General features: G+C 38.1%; 1 protein-coding gene across 4 annotated transcripts in view; it reads right to left on the bottom strand.

Moving 5' to 3' along the window:
- foxp4 (forkhead box P4) overlaps positions 1 to 27,850 on the bottom strand; it is a 244,257-nt gene that overhangs the window by 49,225 nt on the left and 167,182 nt on the right. For 3 of the 4 annotated variants that reach the window (XM_039749164.1, XM_039749166.1, XM_039749165.1), the window contains exons 6-8: positions 24,850 to 25,000; positions 12,730 to 12,934; positions 11,972 to 12,076 (exon numbers count right to left, since the gene is read on the bottom strand). In XM_039749164.1, coding sequence (XP_039605098.1) covers positions 11,972 to 12,076; positions 12,730 to 12,934; positions 24,850 to 25,000 — 461 coding nt within the window. The remainder of the gene's footprint in view (positions 1 to 11,971; positions 12,077 to 12,729; positions 12,935 to 24,849; positions 25,001 to 27,850) is intronic. The other variant, XM_039749167.1, reaches the window with a different exon arrangement.

Raw genomic sequence — 27,850 nt, 5'->3', positions numbered from 1 at the left:
CTGATGTTACCCAATTATGTTCACCTCTTTTGTAAATCACTTTGGCTTAAAGCATCTGGTAAAAAAATACATGTAAATATAACTACAATTGTGGAAAAGGATGTACAAATCTGCTTTAGAGAAAGGACTGCAAGTAAATCAGCATTTTGTTTACCTAGAACCACACACATACTACTTGATACATTTAATGAACTAAGATTGGGGAAAGAAAACTTAAAATGCACTTCTTGATCATTAGAACAGCAATATGCTTTAACACAAATACATCTAGCATTTGCTGCTAGCATCTGATAAGATGTCTGTGTTTGCCTGCTCTACTCAAAAATGAATGTCACCAATAAAGTATATAATCTGTTATTTATAAAAAAATCTTAATTCTGATAAATAAGACCAAACTGAACATACTGTGGGGAGTTAGCATTTTCTCTTCACGTCTTTTTGGATGTTTTAGGTATCCATATTCATATCTCCAGCTAAAACGTATGTGTAATTTTGGCTGACTAATGACTCTAAAGTGTGGGAGTGTGTGTGTGTGTGTGAATGCAACCTGCTATGGCCTTTTGTTAGGTTTCTCTAGTTTCTGGAATAGGGACAGGGTATGGTTCAACAAAACAGGTTCAAGCATGATGGCAGGCATCACATTACCAAGGAACTAAAAGAAATGTCAAATGTTACCCAGCTTTATTCAATAATGATTTCTAATGTTTGTAATGTTGCCAAATACATAAAACAAGATAAACAGAAAAGTATTGTTCATGGGCCAAGAGTCTTGATGAACCCACTGAAATTACTCTGACACCTGGAATTTATGTGCTTTGTTTAACAAAGAACTAATTTTATTGATCACTATTTTATACTTTAACTGATAAATTCAGTTAAAACATTAAATTTACAGATGTATGCATTATAACTTCTTAACTCATTCCTCATAAATATTTATGGAATAAAAAACTATCCATCCATTATCCAACCCGCTATATCCTAACTACAGGGTCACGGGGGTCTGCTGGAGCCAATCCCAGCCAACACAGGGCGCAACGCAGTAAACAAATGCCGGGCAGGGTGCCAGCCCACCGCAGGGCACACACATTCACACATGAAGCACACACCAAACAGACAATTTAGGATCACCAATGAACCTAACTTGCATGTCTTTGGACTGTGGGAAAAAACCGGAGTACCCAGAGGAAACCCAAGCAGACACAGGGAGAACATGCAAACTCCACGCAGGGATTACCCGGGAAGCAAACCCAGGTCTCCTAACTGCGAGGTAGCAGCACTACCACAGAACCATCGTGCCACCCATAACTAACTAATATATAAAAAATTTGTAATAAAGATGTTCATTACATCCAGAATGTTAACATTTATAATCCTTAATTACTCTATAAAGTTGTGGCCTTAACTGGAACATTTTCTTCATATGTCCAGTCTTTTATTTACTTAACCTCATCAATGTAAGTTAGGTTCACAAGGTCTGCCAGCTTCCAGAATTTGGTGTAAGGCAGGAATAAAACTTGGACAAAACACCAATCAATTACTGAGTACACTCACCATCAGCTACTACTGGCCAATTTAAAGTTTCTACTCAACCTGACCTGATTGTCTTTGAGACATGAAAGGAAAACAATTGAAGCCAAAGAAAAACTCAACCAGACACAGAAAATGTGAATATTCTTCACATACTTTAAGTAGGCTGAGTGTCACAGATGTGTTTCACAAACAACCTGTTAAAATACAGTATAAATCAAATTTCTGGTTCACTAAATCCATGTTTTCTGATGCATTTTAATCTTTAAACATGATTTAAGACTTGTGAAAGTTTTTGCCTCTTTTACATTGGCTTTGTAAAAGTAAATATTTGAAGGAAAAATGTTTTTTTTAATTTTCTCTGTGCTATGTTTTTTTAGGCTGTCTCAGGCTTGTTCCCTTGTTGTCCTTCTCAGCACAATCTTATAGGATGAATGGAAACTGTTCAGGATTCTAGATTAGATTAGATTAGATTAGATAACTTGATTAATCCTATGAGGAAACTCAGATGCATACAGCAGCAGAAACATAAAAAAACAAGAATACAGATTCACAGGATAAATAATATAGCTAATTGATCACTCAATCAATAATTAAATAAATAAATAAATAAATAAAAATAAACTTATTGAGTACATCGGGTTGAAGCATTGAATTGACTGATAGCACTGGGCAGAAAAGACCCCCTTCTTAGCATACTGTGGTGAAATGAGCCTATGGCTAAAAGTGCTCCAAGAAAGCACCTCCTGGAGGGGAGGGAAGGGGATTTTTCATGATGTCATCCAATTTTGCCATCACCCTCTTTTCCACAACAGCTTCCAGTGTATTCTGGCTCTAATCTGTGATGGAGCAGGCCTTCCTGGTAAGTTCATTCAGGCATTGTGTGCTGGTTGATAGCACATTAAAAGTAAAAATGTATCACTGGAAAAGCTTTTTTTTTTATTATTCTTCTTTGGGAGACCACAAAAGTGAGCAGCACAAAAAAATAATATACCTCCTTTGTAGTCTTGCTGAAATCTGTATTATCATGGAAAGAAATAAGCAAATAAATAGTAATCTCTATGAATATGAGGGAATTTTTGCAGTGCTTCTTGATTCTAAGCCACGTTTTGCTAAGTTGATTATTTTGTTTTCTAAATTATTTGTTAATATTAGCTGGCGGAGAATGTAGAACTATGGTGTTCAGGTGCCACCTGTGTATAGATATTATTTACATTTTTATGACTTGATCAGAGTTTGTGAGTGGGCCCCTCAAAGTATGAGTAATTACTGAGCTTATTTTGTTTTCTGAAAACGTCATCTCTCAAACCATTTCCCCTCCATTTCTTCCCTTCCATTCTGGATGTCTAACCTCCCTGATCCAGTGGCTGAATCTGTAACATGCAGAATATAGCAAAGAATCTACCACAGATGTGAATATTTGTGAGCTTTTTGGATAACTTGCATCCTGACTTGTTATAAAATAAATAGAAAGTCAGCTGCGTAAGCAAAGCTGCAACCCAATCCCTCCCAATAAATAAACAAGGAGAAACTGGAGATCCTGCATCTTTAAAAATTGGAGCTTATTCACTATCAAAAACTTTAAACAATAACAATGATCTCATCCAACTCTGACAGAACAGATAGCTTTTCTGCACAAGCACAATGATAAAAAGTGATCTCATCCAATCTTTTTTGTCAACAGAGCTGCAAACCACAAGCTTTATAGCTTATAATAAACAGTAGCAACATTTTTTCCACACTATCCAACAATGAGGCACTGTTTATTTCACCCTGTTGGGGATTAACTGCATTTAAAATAGTCAAAACCACAGTGGATGAACAAAGCGTCTGAGTATTCGAACATATGTACTCTAGCATGCCAGTGAAAATTGAGCATTAGAAAGGAAAAAAAGGAGCGACAGGGAAGAGAGAAGCCAAACTCTGCAAAGGAGAACAGCAATCATTTAAAAGAAGGCCCTTCAAGTGGGCCAGTACATTGCATTACAAAGGGCATACCATAAGCAATGTAATTTGGTCAGTTATTATATACTGTAGTGCCCTCTCAACTGATTGGCTCAGAGGGCAACCAGACTATAAAATAAAAAAAATAAATTTAACATTAAAACAGAAAAGAAAAAACTACACAGCAGGTAAAGGTGAAGTGTCCTTGAGAAGGTACTATTTGATAGGACTTAACATATCTGAATAATATTAAATGGGCTACCAATGTAGGTAAATTGCCATTGCAGAGATTTTCACTATTGATTATACACAGACACACACACACGCACACACACACACACACATATATATATATATATATATATATATATATATATAGTGGTGCTGTAAGAATTATGTTTTTGGACTTCTCTAGCGCCTTCAACACCATCCAACCTCTGCTCCTTAGGGATAAGCTGACTGAGATGGGAGTAGATTCACACCTTGTGGCATGGATTGTGGACTATCTTACAGACAGACCTCAATATGTGCGTCTTGGGAACTGCAGGTCTGACATTGTGTGCAGCAATACAGGGCGCCGAGGGACTGTACTTTCTCCGGTCCTGTTCAATCTATATACATCAGACTTCCAATATGACTCGGAGTCCTGCCATGTGCAAAAGTTTGCCGATGACACTGCTATTGTGGGCTGCATCAGGAGTGGGCAGGAGGAGGAGTACAGAAAGTTAATCAAAGACTTTGTTAAATGGTGCGACTCAAACCACTTACACCTTAACACCAGCAAGACCAAGGAGCTGGTGGTGGATTTTAGGAGGCCCAGGCCCCTCATGGACCCTGTGATCATCAGAGGTGACTGTGTGCAGAGGGTGCAGACCTATAAATATCTGGGAGTGCAGCTGGATGACAAATTGGACTGAACTGCCAATACTGATGCTCTATGTAAGAAAGGTCAGAGCCGACTATACTTTCTGAGAAGGTTGGCATCCTTCAACATCTGCAGTAAGATGCTGCAGATGTTCTACCAGACGGTTGTGGCGAGTGCCCTCTTCTACGCGGTGGTGTGCTGGGGTGGCAGCATAAAGATGAAAGACGCCTCACGCCTGGACAAACTTGTTAAGAAGGCAGGCTCCATTGTAGGATTAAAGTTGGACAGTTTAACATCTGTGGCAGAGCGACGGGCACTAAGCAAACTCCTGTCAATCATGAAGAATCCACTGCATCCACTTAACAGTGTCATCTCCAGGCAGAGGAGTAGCTTCAGTGACAGACTTTTGTCACTGTCCTGCTCCACTGACAGACTGAGGAGATCGTTCCTCCCCCACACTATGCGACTCTTCAATTCCACCCGGGGGAGTAAATGCGAACATTAATTTTATTTTAATTTTTTTCATTTTTATTACTATTTAATTTAATATTGTTTCTTTTATCAGTATACTGCTGCTGGATTATGTGAATTTCCCCTTGGGATTAATAAAGTATCTATCTATCTATCTATCTATTTTTGTAGCTAGAGATCCACAAAGGGAGAAAATGAGTTGCGTATCTTAAAATAATTTTTTTATTTCTAAGCTTGACAACCTACTAGGTGTCCTCAGTAGAGGAAAATTACTACACATACAGGAATCAAACGCAATATATAGCAATTGAAGAGTTGGGGGTTATGGGGGTGGTTGTAAGGCGAGTTAAGATTATTAAGGTGGGGTTTGGAAGGTGTTGGTTATAAACAATGCCTATATAGGAGATGCCCCAGATCTCAGAAAACAGTCAACACAAACTTGCTCCCTCACCACACTTACCACACCCTCTCTTATCATTGTGGTATGTCAGAAAGTACAGCATGTGTCCTGTCCAGATCTGGGACTATCCTTTTCAATGTCAAAGTATACACAGTATATGTGGGAAAAACATCTAAAACACTTGAAACACGAAGGAAAGACCCACAGTCTCTGATTTACACACATGTAAGTCTACTGGACACAGGTTTAACTGGGGCACTTTAAAAGTAAAATTCAGGGCCAATACCAAGAGTCTCAGAGAGCTGGCTGAATCTTGGCTCTCTAATTAAAGCGACATTAACAGACACTTAGACCTGACCCCAGCATATGCAGTCTTAAAAAGAAGAACATCCAAACAATAAAAAGACTTCATGATCAATACCTTCCGAAGCCCACCTTATTGATCCCAACCCCCACTCCACCTCTCATTTGCCAATGTTGGATGGGACAGCCCAAACACTGCCCCCAGAAGGACAATGATCCTAGCAGAAAAATTGAGAATACATTTAAACACAAAACAAGCACATAGAAGGAAACCTGAAATGTGTCAGTGATTCATCTCTTAAAGGTAATGTCTATTTGTAAGGAATTGTATGTGACCTGTGTGTAATACCTGAATCTACACCTTTAACAGTATTATATTACTCAGTGTGCTGTGCAGTTGATGCAAACAGAAAGGAGTGAAAAATCCACATGCTTTAGTGTTATGTTTATTTGTTAGCAGCAACAGTGAACAAGGAAAAGTGTCAGAAAAAAAAAATTGTACTTTCAGTTCGAGAGAGATGAGTACCTGCTATTGAATTTGTAGAGGGCAAGCCTTAGTGAATTCATATTTCCTTTCTGCCAGCGTATACAAGAGTTTTTACTGTTTTGATATTTCATTCTATTAATTTAATCTCAGGGAGGCGCGGTGGTTAGCACTGCTGTCTTACAACTCAGGTCACATTTTTGGCCTCAGTAATGGCCCAGCACAGTTATCAGGCATTTCTCTAGCCAATAGGGACACAAAAGGGATAACTGCACTATTATGATCCACTCAAATCTAGTTCTGGTTCTTCTTCCCCGTCATCCTTCAATGCATTTTGCCGAGTTTGGAAAGCTCCTGAACATTTCTGTGATTTTGCAAAACTCGAGGCAAAGCAGATTTGGCAGGGTTTGGTTGTCACTAATCTTGATTAGGCAGATTAAATGAATAGTGCAGTCCTTTGTATTTTAGTGTGTTCCATATTAGAAAAATGCAAATATTCAGAGGACAAAAAAAAATTAGGAGTAAGTCAATTCAGAGATAATAAACATTGAGGGTCTGAGGATCCCTGAGAAAATAAATCTAAAACTATTTTAATTAATAATATTTAAAAAAAAAATCCTTCTATTCCTAATCCTATTAGAAGGTCAATGGCAGCAATATGATCTACTGGTCTAAAACATTTCTACTTATTATTCTGATTAACTTTAAATGCCTTTAAAGGCTCGGTAAACATTTAATATATCCAGAAGACTGAACAAGATTTCTTCATCAGAAGTTCTTTACATGGTTTACAGGAAGACTTTACTGAATTCAAGAGTTTGCTGAGACCAAAACAATTATGAATGAATCTAAAGTGAAAATGTGCAAAATTACAATGTGGCTCCTCCCCATGCACATCTTTTAAGATGTGAGTAGTGATATTAATAGTTTTTAAAAGACATTTTAGGACATAACATTCCAGAATGTCAATAAAAGTTTTTCTTCCTGATGCTGCTTTATTCATTACTTGATACATAACACTACTCTGGACATAAGCAGCCCACAAGCAATTGTTAATGTAACTTACAATAGACTACAATCAATATTACATCTACAAATAGATAGCAATATAATATAACAATAATTACACTGTAATAATCATCCATGCATCAGGTTTCATTACAAATCATATTGGCAGCAGTGTCATTGTTCAAAAGGCCAGGACAATTTTTTGCCGTTTTGAAGAGTAATCTTTTCAGACAGAATTTGGTAAAGTTAAACATACCCCTTCAAATCTTACACTGAATAAGGTCAAGATTGAAAATAAGTTGTGTCACAGAAATGTTTGATTCAACTTTGACAAAGTAACATTATGATTACCTTCTAGGTTATGTATTGTTATGGTACTATTACTTTCCAGCTAACCATTTGTTTTCTGAATGGTACTGCTTTCAATCCTGGCAGCATCAGGCACATGGATGGAACCAGCTCAGATCCTGACACCAGTACACAACCACTCTATAGCTTGGTTGACTTTCACAGAAAGTTAAAAAATTTTATATCTTGACTTGTAATTTTGTTGCACACTTAACATTGTTCTCTGGTCTCAATTCATGTGGTTGCTGACAAGCAATGTTACTATCAGTCTCTTTCCCACATTAAACCTGGCACTTTACTATCCAGATATGCCAGGTATTAAGTGGAATTTGTTTGCTGAAATTTATCAGAAGGATCATTTAATTAACTAGATTCACAATTTTTTCACACAGGGCATTCACACAGTATATGCTAGGCTTGAATTAAGGAGAAGGAATTTGAATAAAAGGTCAAGATCTAACAGACTTCTTTTGAAAACAACACTGGCCAGTAAGCATCGGAAGTCAATGTGATTTGTTTGCCCTATGATTTATACTTTCCAGCCAGAAATATTTCTGAACTATGCACTCCAAGCACAAGGTGCTATTGCATTCCTAGTATTTATCAAACAGATGACCTTGCAGAACAAACAAACACATTTTCACAGTAGTTTATGAAAGATCTTATACAAGCTGCCAGAGACTGACCATTAGCGACCTTGTATTTACATCAGAATGACTTACTAAAGGCTTTTATGGAATACTGCATCTCTGACACAGCCATTTTAGCTCTTTTCTTTTTAAACACAGGCCAAGGAGTGGTCTCATATTTGGTTGAAATTGCCAGTTTTTTTTAGATAATAACTTTTGTTTACAGATAAACTTCATCTACCAATTTAACTGGCTACTACAAATGGTAAATGTAACAAAGCACAATTATAATATATATTGTGTTACAATTTAATAACTAGATGGTTAGAAATGGCCTGTGGTGGCACTGCTCACTGAGTAAGCCTGGAGGAAGTTGTATTCATCAGATCCTTTTAAAATGACTTCAGGTTGGAATAAGGTAACTTCCTTTATCATAGTAGAATAACAAGCAGCAATATTTTTTTGAGTTTTATGATCACACCTCCATTTTGATACTGTTACTAGTCAAGCCTAGAAAGTATAAGCTAACAATGAGCTATAAAATGTTCTGAACTAAGTACACTGTTAGAGGTTGACACAATAATCTGAAAAAAGAAGGCAGATCTTATGCCATGAATAACAAGATTTAACCCCAATTAGGTTGTGGCTGCCCTTCAGTCTCTGGCTGAAGATGTTAAATCTGAAAAAGACATCAAAGTAACTGTGCGTTTATATAATTTTGTGGAAAAGAAGCCAGCAAAGAAGACCATCCATATCTGTACAAGTGGTTTGGTTATCATGATGCCCCTATTGTAAAGAAAAGAAAAGATCAGGTGCGAAAAGCAAAGGTATTGTATGTGCAAAAATAGGGCAACACAGTGTTTTATAAAGCAACAACACTGCTACTGAGTCCAGCGTTTGAATAATGTAGTGTGTTCTCTCCTTTAAATTGTTCGTTATCTTTTCACATTAGACAGCTGTTTAAATGATATGCAAAAAATTCATATTGATGTGTTCACAAGTCCCATCTCTTTCTTGTTTGATGAGCCACATTTCTGATGGCATCTAACACTATGGATATAAATTTTTACACATAACACAGGTAACCTGCCATTTTTCATAGCACCTACATAAAATGTTTGCTTCGATTTTCTTCAGACTCATGTTCCAAAACAACAAATCCATACTGTTTACTTGGTGAAGCAGAATGTCACCTACATTTCTGCTGTGGATGTTTTGGTATGCCTCCAAAGTATCACAAAAAAAAAATCAGTTCCTCATTGTCACTCCAACCATACCAACAGTGAGAACAAAGTAATTAAAATTACCCCTGAACATCAACTATGGCCTTTTGCATAAGTCATCCTCATAGTTTGTCTTGTAAGTAAGTACAACTGTGCTCCCATACTGGCTCTACCTTTACCATTCTGCGTTAAAGCTTTAAACTTAAATACTGAAACAAAATCACAGAATTAATTTCTGGAAAGTTCAGAGGTCACTCATAAGGTGGACGGACATATGTGTGTAAAAAAATACATATGAAGAGATCGGTTAAGAGGTCCCAAACTGACTTGTCTGATTAAACACAGCCTGTATATTATTGTTGGTTTTCCACATGTCAGAACACAAATAAGTGCAATTTGGAAGGTCTCTGCATGCACTGCCACCAGACAGCTAGTATTTTAAGTAAAGAGCTGGCTATGCCTTTACTGCCTGTTAGAAAAGGTCCATGTAGGTCCACTCACTACTCCTCTTTTCATAGCAGGACACTGAGCCTAATTGGTGATGCCCAAAGTTTACTGGAACAACTGATTTTCAACTTAATGATTTACTGCCTGCAGAGTGTTAAAGAATTTATTACAGCAAACCTGTGTCAAACTCACCCCTAGACATACTTTAGCTAACATACAGTATCATTGTTAGTTCAATGTCACATTTTAACACAAGATTTAACAATATGGATGCTAGGACTCAGTTTGGAAAAAGGTGCTAAAAAGCACACACATATTTATGCCTTCGTTCTCTCACTGAAACAAAACCCACAATAATTAACAGAAGCCAGGGGCACTGCAGTGTAGATATTAACATCCTTGAGCTCTTATATAAACCCAGCTTGAAATACATGAAGTAAATAAAAATGAGTCCCATAGAACAGACAAACTTGTGCAAAAAAAAAAAGGAAAAAAAGAAAAAACAAAACGGAAACCAGGAGGACTAGCCTTCCCCTCCCCAGGTGAACAGTGAGTGACTGCAAGCTTTTGAAAAAGAGAACAAAAAACCCATTGAGTAACGGGGCAGGGAATGGGGGAAGGGAAGGGAGCAGCCAAGTCACTGGGGTGAGGGGCTTTGAAATTATTGGCCTTTCCTCAGATGTCTCAGGAGCCCAAGCTATGAGTCAACAGCATGTGACAACCCACTCCGTCAAACAGCTATTCTGAAGTCTAATTATTTTAACACAAAAAGACAATACCATGTTTACATCTTTTGTGTTCTCAGATCTTTTTCTACCCCTTTAACACTGCAAAAGCTAGCTCAAACCCCCACCCCCATGGTCCTTCATCTCCCTAAAGACGCTAACTGGCAAACACACAAAAAAAGGAAAGAAAAAGAATCTGCTTCTTTTTGATGTCTTTGCTAGCATCCCAGAAACAAAGAAGATCTAATTGTAAATGAGCTAATTAAGTAAACCACTGATGAAGCATGAAAACAATTTGCTTGACCCTTTGCTGCAGTGCAACGAGATGGAAAAGAGAGAGAGAGAGCACATAGGAGAAAGAGAAAGAAAAAGAAAAATAAAGACAGAGAGGGGGACAGACAGAGAGAGAGACTAGTGATGGTATGGAGGGCTAATCAGTCATTGACAGGCCCAGAGAATTAATAAGCAGTGTCTGGAAACAATAGCATCAGGTTGTTTCCATTAAACCACTAGGGATATGTTCAAGTTTATCCCTTTTGGTGGGACTGAAGCTGCATTGATGAATTCCAGAAAAGTAAGACAGACTACTACAAGGAAATATACTGAATTAGATGCCTGGGCAAAAAGTTCAAACTCAAATTTAAACAATTGAATGACAATCAATTGGATGGTCTAAATGTTAATAAATAATAAAGAATAAAAGCTGAATAACAAAAGTAACATTAGAGTAGGCACATTTCAAGCCACAGCTCCCTGTAACAGAATTTTCTCTAGCAGTCTGGAAGATTTTCTTGTCTAAGACGCAAGTAATCTTACTGCCTTCCATCCAGCTTACTTACTAATCTGCTAGTATAACTCCATAAACCATATACGAGGGGAGACCCAAAAATTATTCTGCATTCATGAAAGTGTCTCCTAGAATTTTTTTCCTCAAGCCACCATGGCACATTTTCAAGAAACAACGATGATTGTGTTTTTTGACATTGATAGACTTCTTCATAGTTTTTTCTCTGTGAACAGACTGTTAATCAGTGACATTAAATGGAACTCCTGAGGTGTCTACGGTAAAGTATAAGAAAAAAACATCTGGAGAGGTGGCACACACAAAACTGCATTCTGCACCATAAAAATGGACCTGTACACACAACATTGTTAGTCAAAGTGTTCCTGACCAAAAACAACACCGTTGTAGCTTTATTCTCCCAAATTCACTAGAACTTGCTTCCTGTGACTCCTTTTTTCCTGAAATTTAAATTGATACTGAAGCAAACAAAATTTGCTAATGTGGACTCTAAGACATAAAAAGAGTACTAGAAATGTTTCCAGGAATGGAAGAAATACTGAACAAGTGTATTGCATTTCAAGAAGAGCATTTTGAAGGTGACTAAGGTGACTAAAAGAGAATTACTGTAGCTCTGCTTTATAATAAAGTTTTTTTTTAACAATTCTAGAAATTTTTGGGTCCCCCTTGCATGTAATTTTTTATCACAGTAGTTGTGATCTTTCAATATTCTTTATTTTTCAGTATAAAAGAGGGAACCAATATAGATCTTATAAGAAACTATTGAACGCATAGCAATGCATGGCTACATACTTGATAAACTGTCCCATGTCTTCACACAGCGCTTCGCAGCCGGGCCATTTGCACTCGCCGTGTCCGTACAGAGGATGAGAAGCAGTGTGCTCCTCGTGAGAAGAGCTGCAGAGATGAAAATAAATTGTAAGCAAAACAATTTAAGGAAAAACTGCTGGAGATGGAGCAGCATGGGCACTTCAAAAGAAGTCACTGTTTGAGTCAGACACAAGTTCATCAAACTAGCACAAGGTGATGGAGCCAAAGTTTGCAGATTATGCCAGTAACTAAGACAGTCCCAGATATTTAAAGATAGAAGCTATAAAGTTAAATTAGAGATAAAAAGAGGTAAACAGGAATGGGAACACTCAGATGCAATGTATATGGAATGCTCAAGTTAGAAAAAAATGGTAATACTGTGTAGAACAGAACAGAATGATCAGGACAGATATCATACATAGGACTGTTAGATTGTTATGGATGGATGGACAAATTATACAACAGAACAGATACTAGAAAACTTAGGACAGACAAATGGAGAAAAGGAAAGATTACCAAAACACACAGATAAACAGACAGAATAAAGTTTGGGAAGGTTAAGACAAAGTAACAGAGACTAACAGAGGAAAAAAGAAACAGTTACTCCATTCAGTGTGAGCTTTGAAATGGGCAGAGAGGGAAAGATAAAGACATCAAGTATAGAACATCAGTTATTTTACTTAGGTCTTAAATATATTATATACCTCCAGAGTGAATTTTGAAAACAGTTCTGAACTTACCTCTCTCTCTTTGGAGTGTGTACTGAGCTCTGTCCATTTGGCAAAGAATGGTGAGTTATCTGAGGTGAGACCTTGCTGGCCAAATAAGAGGTAGAGTTGGAGCTATTGGTTGTCAGATCGAGGCCTTCATGTTTCATGTTTTCATCAACATTCTGTGCATTGGCTACATCTTTCCAGAGCTGCTGTAGGTCTGAGGGGCACATGGCTACAAATGAAAGACAGAAACATGAGGCTAAGTAGGGTGTAACACGAAAAATCAGACTAGTGTATGTTGTCAATACAAAAAGGCTAACACGGGCCCCCCATGGGATATAATATTGCCCTAAAAAAATCCCTATTTCACACTGTTTTAAACAGGTGACCTTGTTTAGCGCAGGATTGTTACCAGTCATTAACACTGGCTCCAAGGTCCTTGCAGAAACTGAAATATATTTCGCTATATACCAGATTATTCGTATATTTGTTTAAACTACAACATGAAAACTGAGTCCGAAAAAAGTATGCACATTATATTAATTTATACACACATAAATACAGTATAATGATGTATACACACATACACACAAATTCTGTATGTATATATATCTGTGGAAAGACTTAGGTTGGATTGATGGGAGACAGCCATTATGAATTGAAGACAGACAAAGGAGCAGGGGATCAAAAACTGTAAGTAAACAGGAATGGAACTGAAAGGAGTGGAATAGGATCAAAAGATGGCAAAGTCTCTAAGAAAGATGGACAGAGTGCACCATGATTATTGCTTTTCGTGGGGGGCATCCTGTGGATGAAATTAAAGATAAGTTTATTTTAGTGTGTACTCTATCAGCAGACTGGTTGGTATAAACAAACAAATTAAATAAGCCAAAGTAAAAGACAGCTAAATTGAAAGTTTTGTATAGTGTTAAAATTTTGCTAAAATATTATATACTGTCAGAAACATGTTAAGAATTGCTTGCTAATGTTTGTTTATTGTTACATATTATAAAATTTTTAAATGACAGTTTATATTTTTTTTATTAACATCTTGTTGTTATTTTGTGCATTTTTCAAGGATGCTGTTATTTTGGGGATACCATGAACTACTCTGTACATGACGTGTGTTATGTGACACTTGACATCATAATATTCGTAGTATTAAGTATGGCCACAAGCATTAAAAAGTGTGTCAACAACATTTAAATAAAGGAAAGAGTTTGTGAGAGACCTGTGATCAAACAAACAATTTAAGTTTAGTTTCTGGCTTTGACTTAGTTTGGTTGTTCAAACAGAAGTTTATGGACTGGTGCCCTGTCTAGGAATTGCTATCGCTTTGCGTCCAGGGCTTGCTGGGGTGGTTTCCAGCTTCCCCATGACCCTGCTCAGGAAAAGCATATCTGAAAATGGACTATGAGTTTAGTGCAGGCCCTTGCAATTTGGTGACTGATGTAACATTTGATTCAGCAACAGACGTTTGAAAATGACTTAGACTATACTTCTAATAAGCCTTAAAAAATTGATATGATTTCTGCCACACTAGGTTAACAAACTGTCAGAGAGAGCTTCCTTTTTAGCCTTTTTTGTTATCAGTCTTCAGAGATTTATAGGAAAGAACAATACAAAACATGGAAAATGTATTGATAATTTTAAAGATTAAATAAGTAAAAAGACAGACAACTGACATCCACCTACACACAAACATGCCCTGTGAGAAAGTTGCAAGATTATAAAGGGTTAACTGGAGCCTGGATACCAATGACAAACTGTAGCAGTACAACACCAAGCCATGAGGAATGAAAAGAGGTGACAAATATGAAACGCTAAAGGTAAGAGCAAGCTCGTTCCTACTGGTCCCCTAGATATCCAGTTACCCACTAGTTTAGTAATTGAGATACAATTCTCAATATTTGGGCTGGATGACATGGAACTCTTCAGTACTGAGAGCTCATGAGGATTTCCAAGAATCAAAGGAAACATTGTTTGGGACTTTCCAGTGACATGCCAGTGTGAGACTGCCAGTAACTGATGCTTAAATAAAGAATCCTGTGCTTTGAAAGAGCAAGAGAGAGCGCAAGTCCACAAAAAAAAGTAAGGTATGAGGAGACAAGGACATATTAATGAAAAGTATTACTAAGTGTGAATTACTAATAAATGGACAAAGGAAATGGACAGACAGACAAAACACATGAAAGAAAGTTTCAGGAGCAATCACACAGCATTACGAGTATAACTAATCATTTGACATGCCCATAGAAAAATTAAATACAGACAAGCACAAATTTAAATTGTGTGTGTTGATGACTCAGATTTCTGGATAAGAGGATGTTTAAAAAAATCCAGGAAAAGAATATTCAGAAGGAATGTCCCATTGCCATATTGGGTAGAGAGAAATGGCTTTGCTTTATACAATGTGTCAGTAGAGAGTGGCAGCAGACTTTCTTTCAGGAGAAAAGAGCTGATGAAAAAGAAGGGAGTCAGTGCCAGGAGGGAAGAAAAAGAACAATAAAACTCCAAATTCTGTATGGACTGAACTCAAATACAGTTAAAGGATTTTCAAGTAATCAACAGAAGTTGGGACATCTGTGCAAATTGTTTGCTTCAGCTTACAAGGCTTAATTTGCATTAATTGCTGCAGAACATCTGTAGGTTGTAACCTATTAGTTGTTCCCTGAGAAAGACCCATTTGTAATATTCTGATATTTCCTTTTTCCAGTTGTTTGCTAACCTAAACTTTAAAATTAAACCTCTGGCAGTTTGCTGCTTACCATTTTACAATTTTAGGTCATTCATTGCAAAAAAAAAATACTCATTTAATGACAAACACCCGGGATCTACAAGAAAGCAGAATACAAACCTAGAGAAGATTCTTTAACGTTCTTAAAGAAGAAACAATAGTTAGAGGTGACAATGTCCTTAATTAGCTTCATACGAACTGAACAGATTAAGAATATTAGGGAGATCTAAAGAGGTGTTACCAAGAAAGAACAGAATGTCATCAGAAGGTAAAGAAATTTTAATGGAAATGCCATAAGCATTATAGTGGTTATTTTTTCCGTTTGCATGGAGAGATGGTAAGAGGCTCAAAAGACAGATTGAATAGGAACAGAAAAAGAAAACAGACTTATTTTGTATCTCTGGAAATTAAAAAGGGACAGGAGATTACCTAAACTTTGAACAATAATAGCCAGGGGAAAATAGCTGAGTCTTAGACATGTTGATAAACTTTATTCTAAATCCCAATAGCCTCAAAGCCAGTATAGAAAGGTTCAATCTGTCTGAACCTCATTGCATATTTACACATACAGGCATGTGGCAATACTAGTTCTATTGCATACTAGACAATTTCAGAGGTCAGCATCATTCAAACATGAAGCTCTAATCCCAGGTAAAGGCTAGAAATTGTTAGGTGTGCAAATACATATGGTTCTTTTTGTGTCTAAAGGCTTTTACTGATAAGAAGCAATGGGCCTGTTACTTTTACTTAGGTATTTATTTTAGTTTATTTTCATTTTGTACTATTTCCTCAAATTATAATGAATAACACAATATATAAATAGTAAAAGAATGAAAACACACATACTGTACCCTAGAAATATACAGGTAAATAATTTTTATATTTGATAAAAAGCACCAAAGTTGTGTAGTGGTCAGCACTACTGCCTCTCAGAATCAGGGGCCAACTGTTGAGTGTTTTTTTTTTAATATAAATTTCCAGCTGTTTGACACACACAGAGAAATTAGCTTCCCCATCTTTACATAACTTTACTATAACTAATGTTGCTAGTCCAAAACACCTGGGGAAAAGAAAAAAACTAAATGGAAAGCAACAGTTTGCATTTCCTTGCTTATGATTAACATTAAGAGCACAAGAACATATTGATATTTTTTATAAAAGATTAAGATCAATGCCTTCATAATATATCAAAGCAACAGGTTTATATATACAGTACATCAAATACGGTTTCTGTATCTGTGCACCATGATCCACCCAATGGATTCCCTCTACAACAGCCCCCTTTTGTGTTGCTATACCTATAAGATCTTGGTTCCTTTAAGCCCTGAGTCCACCCTCAGGCTGATGAGTCTCTTTGCAAGAGTAACACCCCTCAAGAAATTAAAATATTTTATCTTTATGTTGCATTTTTATTCAGACCTCTAAGTATAAAATATGTAAACAAGCAAAACTACATGCCCAGAAACTGTGTGATTTCAAAATTAGCACTCCACAAAAGTTTTTCTTAACAAGCAGGCCATTTTTAAGTACAGTTTATAATGTAAGGTGTGCAGCTAGTTGAACCCATTGTCAATTGATAAGGTCAGTGACTGAACTACAAGGGCAACTGGGCATGCAGTCTCTTGAGCATTGCATAAAAAGGGAAATGAGAGTGAAAAGATGGGAGAATGATCTGCATGGAGAAAGATAAGAGTGGTAGGAGAGTAGAAAGACAGCCAGAGAACAGAACAAAGAAATCCTGCAGGTTTGTTTTTTTTTTGGATTGTGTCTTCTGAATCTCTAACAGCAGGGAGAGGGAAAATAATATTGACCAGGGGTTTACTGGCAAAAATCCAGTATGTTGGATCCTTTTACTCCTAGTGCTTGCCACCTTATGTATAACACTACATAAGCAATTCTGTTTGGGGTCCTTTCTGCACAGAGTTTGTAGTAATAATAAATGGGCTACAGATGAGTGTGTGCTGTATGTGCTATGAGATAGAACCAAGTCATAACCAAGTCCAGTGATCCTGCAGCTTGGGTAAATTCTGGCTCCCTTACATAACTGGTACGCTGTTCAAATGTAGTTGAGGGGGTGGCTTGCAATATCATCAACTTAAATGTCCACTTAATTTAAAATAGAAGTTGTACTTTACATAATTGGCAACTGCCAGAATTAAGACAGATCATCTCAACCTAAATTGTGAAAGCAGTTACTCCTGTAAAATGATCTATCTGGCTTTCACAAAACCCTTAATAGATAAAGACGATTTAGATTTTGAAGGTTGTCAAATTTATAACTATGTAATGATGGCAACAAGTGAATAAATATGAGGGGATATTAACAATTGATGTCAGGTAACAAAATGAAGCAGAAATTCCTTGTATGGAAGACAGACCAAGTGACACCAGGTGGCCAGATATTGATATAGATGCAAACCTGCATGTTCATTTGCCAAGAGTGACTCATTGTCCAAATATTAGTACATTGCTTCATCTGTCTGCATTTCAGCTGCAACACATTCTCTATTAAAACTGTGATGCACTGTTCATGCCAAGTGTAGGTGAGCATTGTTCTGTATGAAAAGTACAGTTTAAACCTTGATTAACTAATTAAGCAATATAATGGCTGCCCCAGAATTTTAAATTTTGACTTTTGAAAACCAACACAAAGAATTTAAATGTTAGTGGTTCCTTTTGTTCACAATGTTCCCATAAATGGCATCTGATGTGTCTGTATCAATACATAAAAGATTTTATTATCAGAAGAAGGGCAAATACAGAGGTTTACCCTTCTCTTTTGCCAGCTGTCTAATTTCAGGTATTGCATAACAACAGGCCCAAGGGCCCATTTTTCATGTGGCATGCCTCCAAGTCTTGATGCTGTGCCCAGTTTCTAATTTTATGATACAGCCTCTGGCAACAGCTGGAAGACATACAGGTTTCCAAGAATGCTTAACAAATCAGATATCAAAACCTCCCAACCAATCAGTGAGTAATATTCGTATTATTAAATTATATATACAGTAATACTTTTCCTTCCTTTTCTTGTTTTAAAGACTGGGGATCAGATTTGCTGGCTCCTCCTCTTGCTGGCCAATAGAATGAATCTAAAGCTTGAAGGATAATGAATGAATCAGAATTGGTCCCATGCCTTTTGCTCTGTAAGCATGACTAGTCAGAAAAACGTATATGGTTGGCTGGTTTGCCATAATGGGACTTTTCATTCATTGGAAAAAGGGGGAAATTCCACTGGTGCCGGTCCTGGGATTTACTCTGTATTTCAAGGGACCAATGTTTATTGTTCCTTGTGGCCTCTGGAAAAATGACATAATCAGAGCTAGGGAGCTAAAGCCAAAGTGTACAGCTGTCTAAAAAGTTAAATTCCTTTCTTTGAAACTTTGGTTTCTTGGTGCATTGATCTCTGTTTGATATCTAAAAGAACCCCCATCTTATCTATTGTTTGAATTCTCTCATGTAAAATAACCGATAGACTTCAAATCATATGCCTCTTTCTTCAGCTTTACTGTACCATACCTACAGTGCAAAAAAAAAAAAAAAGAATTAAAAAATGACATGTAATAGTGCTGCCCTGCAATGAAGTGGCATTCTCTACGCAGATGGTAAAAATTCCTTATTTATTATTATATACACATTTAGACAAACTCAATTTCATTCTTAGTATTTTATCAACAGAGTTTAGGCACAAGAAATGCTTCACTGAAAACTAAAACCTATGTAGTTTCTCTAATATCTCTGGCACTGGCAGGTAAAGGTAATACAGCTAGCTGACAGATGCCACGCTTAACAATCCGAACAAGTATGCTATAAATTTCAAAATAAACCTACTCATACTACCCCCATCAACCAACAAGAATTTAGCAGACAACACTTTCCTAATGTGAGTCAAGTTTAACATATTACTCAAATGATTTCATTCTGCAAAAAATAACCAATTGAGTATCTTTTATCTTTTTACAATCTGAATATAATGAGAACGGTTTGTGTGGCATCGATGTAACCTGGAAGCCAAGGAGAGTGGACTGGAATGTGCATGCGTGAACAACGACAACTTCACAGGACTATTAACTGTGGGCACTACAGGCCCTTGAGAAAGCATGTGTACTGTGTGGCTGTCGCATTCAAAATGACTGAGTACAGTGACGAATCTGCATCGGTTTTTGCGTTAAGCTTGAACATTCATCCGCGGAAAATATTTGGATAATTCAGAAGGCTTTCAGGGACGATGCAATGAGTGCATCACAAATAAAAGTGTGGCACAAACGCTTCAAAGATGGTCTCCCCAACAGCCTAGATTTGGCACCCTGCAACTTCTAGCTATTCCTGAAACTAAAATCACCTTTGAAAGGGAAGAGATTTTAGACTGATGATAAGATTCAGGAAAACATGACGAGACAGCTGATAGCGGTTCAAACAAAGGACTTTGCAGAGTGTTTTGAACAGTGCAAGATACATTAGGAGAACTGTGTGAGGTCCCAAGGTGTCTGCTTTGAAGGGGACTGAAGTGTCATTATCTTATGTACAATGTTTCTTGTATCTTGTAACTTCTTCAATAAATGTATCTATTTTTCATATTACATGGCTGGATACTTTTCAGACAGACCTTGTGTGTGTATATACTGTATATAATGCTCCACAATTAAAGGAACAATTTTGAATCAGAGTATAGCATCAAGTCAATGAAACTTCTGGGCTATTGATCTGGTTAGTTAAGTAGCAGAGGGGGTTGTTAATCAGTTTTAGCTCCTTTGGTGCTAATGAAATTAACAACAGGTGCACTAGAGGGGCAACAATGAGATGGCCCCCAAAACAAGAATGGTTTAACAGGTGGAGGCCACTGACATTTTTCCATCCTCATCTTTTCTGACTGTTCTTTCACTAGTTTTTGCATTTGGCTATGGTCAGTGTCACTACTGGTAGTATGAGGTGATACCTGGACCCTACAGAGGTTTCACAGGTAGTCCAACTTCTCCAGGATGGCACATCAATATGTGCCATTGCCAGAAGGTTTGCTGTGTCCCCCAGCACAGTCTCAAGGGCATTGAGGAGATTACAGGAGACAGGCAATGACTCTAGGAGAGCTGGACAGGGCCAAGAAGTTCTTTAACCAATTAGATTTTAACCAATTTTAACCAATTTGGGCAAAGAGGAACAGGATGAGCACTGCCAGAGCCCTACAAAATGACCTCCAGCAGGTAACTGGTGTGAATGTCTCTGACCAAACAATCAGAAACAGACTTCATGGGGGTGGCCTCAGGGCCCGACATCCTCTTGTGGACACTATGCTCAGTTCCCGGCACTGTGAAGCCCGACTGGTATTTGCCATAGAATACCAGAATTGGCAGGTCCACCACTGGCGCCCTGTGCTTTTCACAGATGAGAGCAGGTTCACCCTGAGCACATGTGACAGACATGAAAGGATCTGGAGAAGCCGTGGAGAATGCTATGCTGCCTGTAACATCGTTCAGCATGACCGGTTTAGTGATGGGTCAGTGATGGTCTGGGGAGGCACATCCATGGGGGGACACACAGATCTCTACAGGCTAGACAATGGCGATCTTGACTGCCATTAGGTATTGGGATGAAATCCTTGAACCCATTGTCAGACCCCATGCTGGTGCAGTTGGTCCTGGGTTCCTCCAGGTGCACGACAATGCCCAGCCTCATGTGGCGAGAGTATGCAGGCAGTTCCTGAAGGATGAAGGAATTGATACCATTGACTGGCCCCCTCACTTGCCTGACCTATTTGAACACTATGTTTCGGTCCATCTGACGCCACCAGGTTGCACCTCAGACTGTCCAGGAGGTCAGTGATGTCCTGGTCCAGATCTGGGAGGAGATCTCCCAGGACACCATCCATTGTCTCATTAGGAGCCTGCCCCAATGTTGTCAGGCATGCATACAAGGATGTGTGGCCCATGCAAACTACTGAGTACAATTTTGAGTTGCTGCAATGAAATTTCAGCAAAATGGACTAGCCTGCCGGATCATTTTTTCTCTCTGATTTTAGGGGTGTCTTTGAATTCAGCCCTCTGTAGGTTAATAATTTTCATATATATATATATATATAAGTCTGGAGCCCAGCACTTCCGCCACACCAGGAAGTGCTGGGGAAGAAGACAGGGGACACCCGGAGGGCTTCCGGGTGCACAGCCGGCATTTCCGCCACACTGGGGCGTGTCTTCAGAGGAGTGCCGGGAAGCAGCTGGAGCCCATCCGGGTTCCTATTTAAGGGGCTGCCTCCCTCCAGTCATTGGCGGAAGTCGGGTGGAAGAGAGACGGTGCTGGAGAGAGGATTTGAGGCGGCCAGAGAGGCAATTTGACTGTGTGCCCTGGACATTGGGGGAACGGTGCTGGAGGCACTGGGAAGTGCACTAATTGTAAATAAACGTGTGTTGGGTGAACTTACGATGTCCGCCTGTGTGTGTCCGGGCCAGCGTTCACTATATATATATATATATATATATATATATATATATATATATATATATATATATATATATATATATACACACACATACATACAAGAGTATGTATATTTAAAAAAATGTTATAGTTTATTATTGTAATAATGATCACTTAGCAAGAGCAAACAACAGCAGCTAAAAACAAAAAAAAAATCAAGTGATAGTCAGGCAACTGTTATTCAGATACACATCACATAATATTTGCAGTGCTGGGACACCAGCTGAGTGCTACAAGACCCAAGCAACATTGTCATAAGCACTTTGTGATTTGCAGAGTCACCTTGAAGAACCCCTTACATGTGTCTTCTAAGGGGTGAAGCTCCTTTTTTGGCTGTCTTTATGACTCATTTCCTTGACAAAGATCACAATGAATCTGAGTCAGTTAGTAAGATCAAGATAGAGAGAGAATAGCAAGCAAAGTGAAAGAGCATGCAAGAATCAGGCAGGTTGAAGGCAGGCTTATTTTATTATTTTGGGGGTGTACAATGGGCACAATAAAAAGCCTGTCAGTATCAATGAACTCACCTGGATAAGTGGCTACTGTGTGGCTATCAAGTCAGGGTCCAAAAAAATCTGTCTACTTTTTTTTCTCCTTTAAAAATACAGCAATATTTTAATACAGGTGGCCTTAATATTTTTAATTACACCACATTGTTTTAGGCATGATGTGTTACACATGCCACATATGACAGAAGCTAATCATAGGACACAGCATGTTGGATCTTTAAAGTGTGAATATTAAAGCATTGTAATGAAAGTAAAGTCAGAATTATGAAGGTTACTTTCTATTTGCTTTAATGATAGATAGATAGATAGATAGATAGATAGATAGATAGATAGATAGATAGATAGATAGATAGATAGATAGATAGATAGATAGATAGATAGATAGATAGATAGATAGATAGATAGATAGATTGATCTTTATTTGGTGAAGGTCTTAGATCTTTATTTGAAGAAGGTCTTAGCATTTAACAATAGTTAAGAGATCTCAGGTATATGAATGAATGGGACAGAGACATTTTATTTTCAGGGCACTGGAAAAGCATTTAGAAAAACTGGTCCAAGTAAACTTGAGGGATTGAAAGGTTCTAGCAGTAAGTTTTACTAATAAGGACAACAAAGTAACCATTCAAAATAACAAAAAGGCTGATCATTTAAGTGAAGTGCAAAATCAAATCTGACAAATACTGCAGCTTTTGAACAGTGAGTATGGAGTAACTAAAAGCCATGTCAGTGCAGGTAAAGAAACCATACTTTTGCAACTGAATGTCATCTTTTACGTTGAATAAGACTTTTTTTCCAATAAATCTGAATTACATTCAAATAGCAAAATACAAACTGACAGCCCTAGTCTAGTTCTGCTGATTCAGTCTAGCTATGGTTGCTCTGTGGTGAATATGATGATATGATAGTTTAGGTGTAAAAAGTTTAAATCCTGATTAGGACGTTTTGTATTTTCATAAAAACTGAGTCAAAATGGAGCACTACAAAGAAAAGAAACAATACCTTACCAAGCAATGTTTGGGTAGCTAAATATTAACAAGGCACAACCCAAATCTCATTCAAAGATGGAATGTATCCGCAAGAATATAAATGATGTTTTTACAATAAGTAATAGTGTGTAGGGTGGGGAGATCTACTATGGGTGGTAGTTAAGAAGAAGACAGGAAGCAAGCAGGATGCCTCAAAATGATGGTGTCTAAGAAATACTGTAGCCTTATTTGAACACGATAGAGATAGGAGAGACACACAAAGATACTAAGGAGTGGAACAGAAGGAATGCTGTTTTTAAATTTTTTTTATTATCTGTATTTGAGAGGTAAGTTTAGTTAGCTACTAACAAACTAGTTATGACACAAGCTGCAAATTCAAAATATAATATAAACTAAACTGTGTTTTCAAAAATATTGCCTTTTTGCTTGGTAAGCAATTTTTAAAAGTTGTGTTCTTCATAACCCTAGTGGAAAATGAAGGGCAACCACCTATCCAATTAACCACTAGGTTACATAAGCAAGTCGGCATTACTTGCAAATGTGTTAATATAATATATATTCGGCAGAGTTTATTCTTATATTTTTATTTTTTTAATTTAACGTGTTAACTTGACCAGGCAGTTAGTGTGTTCTGAAAGGGGCTGGCTGTGATTGGTCTTACACAAGAACAGACAGATAGCTGTGTATAGTGTCAAGAAACCAGGTTTTTAAAAAACTTTCTGTACACATTTTAGCTTTTTAATATGACCCACGTCAATGTGAATTTTAATGCACAAGTAACAGGTATAACTCAGTACTCAGTAGTGTGGACTGTACTGATAACCTTGCAATTTGTAGTTCTGTGCCTTAGCTGTTATACTGTACTACCCTCACAAAAAGTACCTGAACTCAAATCAAGTTTGGAGATGTTTCTGCAATGACTGATGGTTTCGTGCACATACCTTCCTTCTCTGCTATGGTCAGTTGTTTGATTACACTGATGTATAAAGCTTTATTGTTTGGACTTGTGTTTTCAAGAAGACAATGTGCAGAATTTCAGGGTTGTTACAAAACAAATGTTTATGGTGTTTTGTCTTCAGCTGTCCTTTGGAATAATTCAGGGAGACCTCACATTCACTCTGACACAGTGTCAAGATGACAAACGACATGTAGGATGCTTCAGGCAAGAGATGAAGCTGTGGAGTCATCATTGAGTATTGAAGTGGATGCTGTAGTCAGACCAAGATACACCAGAGCCTGTTTCAACACTTTTGTTTTATTATCTGTACACTTCCTACCATGAAACTCCCTCGTCTGTATTTACAATATATTCTTCACACACTGTAGTATTCTAATAACTATTTTGAAAACCAGGCATTATAAATAAGCACACATGATGGGCAGGAAGAAATGCTGGCAGAGCTGGGTGCATATAGGCCCAGGCCCAAAAACCCGCCTGCTGGCCTACCTTGCTGGAGCGTCTGCATGGGCATGGCGCCCTGACTGGGTTGTAGGCTCACCAGGCCTTGCCTCTGCAGGTTGAGCAGGTGTTGCTGTTGGAGCTGCTGCATCTGAATAAGCTGCTGTTGGAAAGCCAGCTGTTTGTTTCCCAGCTGCTGCTACACAGAAGCAGAGAGACAGAAAAAGAGAGAGAGAGAGAGAGAGAGAGAGAAAGAATGGGGGAGGGGAGATGACAAGGAGAGGCGGAGAGAAAGAGAGAGAGTAAGAAAAAGAAAGAGAGAATATAAACGGTGTTAAAATGACTGTTCAACAGGCATTTAACTACATGGCATTAGTAAGATCATAATAACCTGGGACCTCCCAGGCTCAGAATAAACGTAACAATCAGAACACAAGAAGGGTGGACCATACATTAAAGCAAAGTGTGCTGCTGTGCCCATATGGAGAGCACAAAAGGATGCTGCATGTAAACCTTTTAGGCCTCATCTGCTTTTAGCTCAGAAAACGTAAGAGGTCAAAGAGGAAGGGGTGCCTCCATTCTTCAATCCCAGCACTGTATCACAAGCTTGACATAATTAAAAAGGGCAGCATATTGTACATTAAAGCTAGCATCACGGCATTACACTCATGACAAAATAAAATTAAATGGCATATAGAGCATGCTGTGGGTGCATTCCTCACCCAAAACACAATAAAACATACTTTCAATCCAATCAAAGGTGGAAGAGGGTGACAGATTTAAAAGTATTAAAACCTTTAGTGTAGCACTTAAATCATGGATTTACATGGATTAACTAAAAAGGTCTGTTGTCACGTTTTAGCGGAGCCTCTTTGAAAACATTGTGCCCAAACTAAAGGTTCATAAGATAATTCTTGCACAATTTGGCATTTCCCTGTTCCAAGTTTTGAACCTCCCCATTATTCCCTGGACTTACTTAGACATTAATGTTAGTGTAAAGGTGAAAAATGCATGAGGACTCTACCTCTTACAATATAAGTAAAAGCCTCCAGCATAATCATGTCCTGTGAAGTAAGTGGTGGATTACTCCTTCCTACTTAGATTGTATTAAGATGAGATCCTATGGATTTCTTGATTTACCTGGACTCTGGCTCCTTTGATCTTTTTAAAGTGCGGCCAATACCACTGGTGCTTATTTCCAATCAGCAAGGCCAGTAACCCTACATATCACACATACACAAATGTGTGTATATAAATATTATCACACATGTGTGATTAGGGGGCAGCTAAAGGACCTGACGAGCCACGCAAAACCACAAGACAGGGGACTAAGACAACGTGATAACGCCTCTCTCTTAATTTTAACAGGAAAGACGAACAACAAAAAAACACAACACCTTGAATTCGTTTCAGAAACCTCGTCCAGACGTCCGAGCCGCTTCCATGTTGTGAATTCACCTCTGGTTCCTTACAGATGACTTCACCACTGTCCCAAGATCCTCCACATCATCCTCCCAGCATTCCTACTTCTGTTCCCACCTCATAAATACTTCCGTGTTACCACCATTCTCTATCGATTGTACTTTACAAACCTGACCATTATTCAGAATACTGTCTACTGTTGCTGTTATTTACAGTATACAGGGACGGAATCCCCAACCCTTAATCTGTTTGTCTGTTTTCTTACTCACACACATACACACACTGATCAGCCTCAACATTAAAACCACCTGCCTAATATTGTGAAGGTCCCTCTTGTGCCACCAAATCAGCTCTGACCCGTTAAAGCACGGCCTCCACAAGACCTCTAAAGGTGTCCTGAGGTATCTGGCACCAAGACATTAGCAGCAGATCCTTTAAATTGTGATGTTTAGATTGAGATCTAGGGAACTGGGACGGACGTTAACACCTTTAAATCTTTGTCATGTTCCTCAAACCGTCAATTTGTGCATTGTGGCAGGACACAATATCCTGCTAAAAAAGGCAGCTGCCATCAGGGAATACTGTTGCCAAGAAAGGCTGTTGTGGTCTGCAACAATATTTAGGTAGTTGGTATGTGTCAAAGTAACATCCACATGAATGCCAGGACCCAAGGTGTCTGAGCAGACAATTACCCAAAGCATCACGCTGCCACTGCCAGCTTTCCTTCTTCCCATAGTACATCCTGCTGCCATCTCTTCTCCAGATAAATAATGCACACACACTCAGCTGTCCACATGATCTAAAAGAAAACATGATTCATCAGACAAGACCATCTTCCTCCTTTGCTGCATGGTCTAGTTCAGAAGCTGGCATACCCAATGTAGGCAGTTTTGGCAGTAGACAAGGGGTTATTATGGGCATTCTGACCTGTCTGTGGCTGTGTATCCCAACACAAAGCAAGCTGTGATGAACTCTGTGTTCTGAAACCTTTCTCTTATGGCCAGCATTAAGTATTTCAGAAATTTATGCCATAGTAGTTCTTTTGTGGGATCGAACCACAGGGGCTAGCCTTCACTATATTTCATGTCCCAGTGTGCTTTGGGTGCCCATGACCCTTTCATCTGTCCTCTGGTTGTCCTTCCTTGGACCACTTTTGGTAGGTTCCAACCACTGCATGCCAGGAACACCCACAAGACCTGCTGTTTTGGAGATGTTCTGACACAATTGTCTAGACATTACAGTTTGGCCCTTGCTGCTTAAATCCTTACGCTTGCCCATTTTTCCATCTTCCAAAATGCTACTTTTAAGAACTGACTGTTCACTTGCTGTCTAATATATCCTACCCTTTCACACTCTCCACTGTAACAAGATAATCAATGTTATTCAGGTCACTTATCAGTGGTTTTAAATGTTGTGGCTGATCAGTGTATATACACTGTATTTGTTTGATGCTATGCTTTATAACTTAATGAGACTTGGCCTCTGTGACTTTAGACTATACATGCTCCTCGTTTATATGTGCATTTTTAAATGAGGAAGTCTGTTTTTCCTTCACATCCCAAAATTGGAGGTGGATTCATGACTCTGAATTGTATTGGTATAGGTATCAAAGAGTCCCCAGTAATAG

The sequence above is a fragment of the Polypterus senegalus genome, chromosome 3 (assembly GCF_016835505.1).
Source record: "Polypterus senegalus isolate Bchr_013 chromosome 3, ASM1683550v1, whole genome shotgun sequence".
In the NCBI taxonomy this organism is placed as follows: Eukaryota; Metazoa; Chordata; class Cladistia; order Polypteriformes; family Polypteridae; genus Polypterus; species Polypterus senegalus.
Note: the sequence above shows the minus strand (reverse complement) of the source record. Positions and strands in the feature narration are given on the sequence as shown.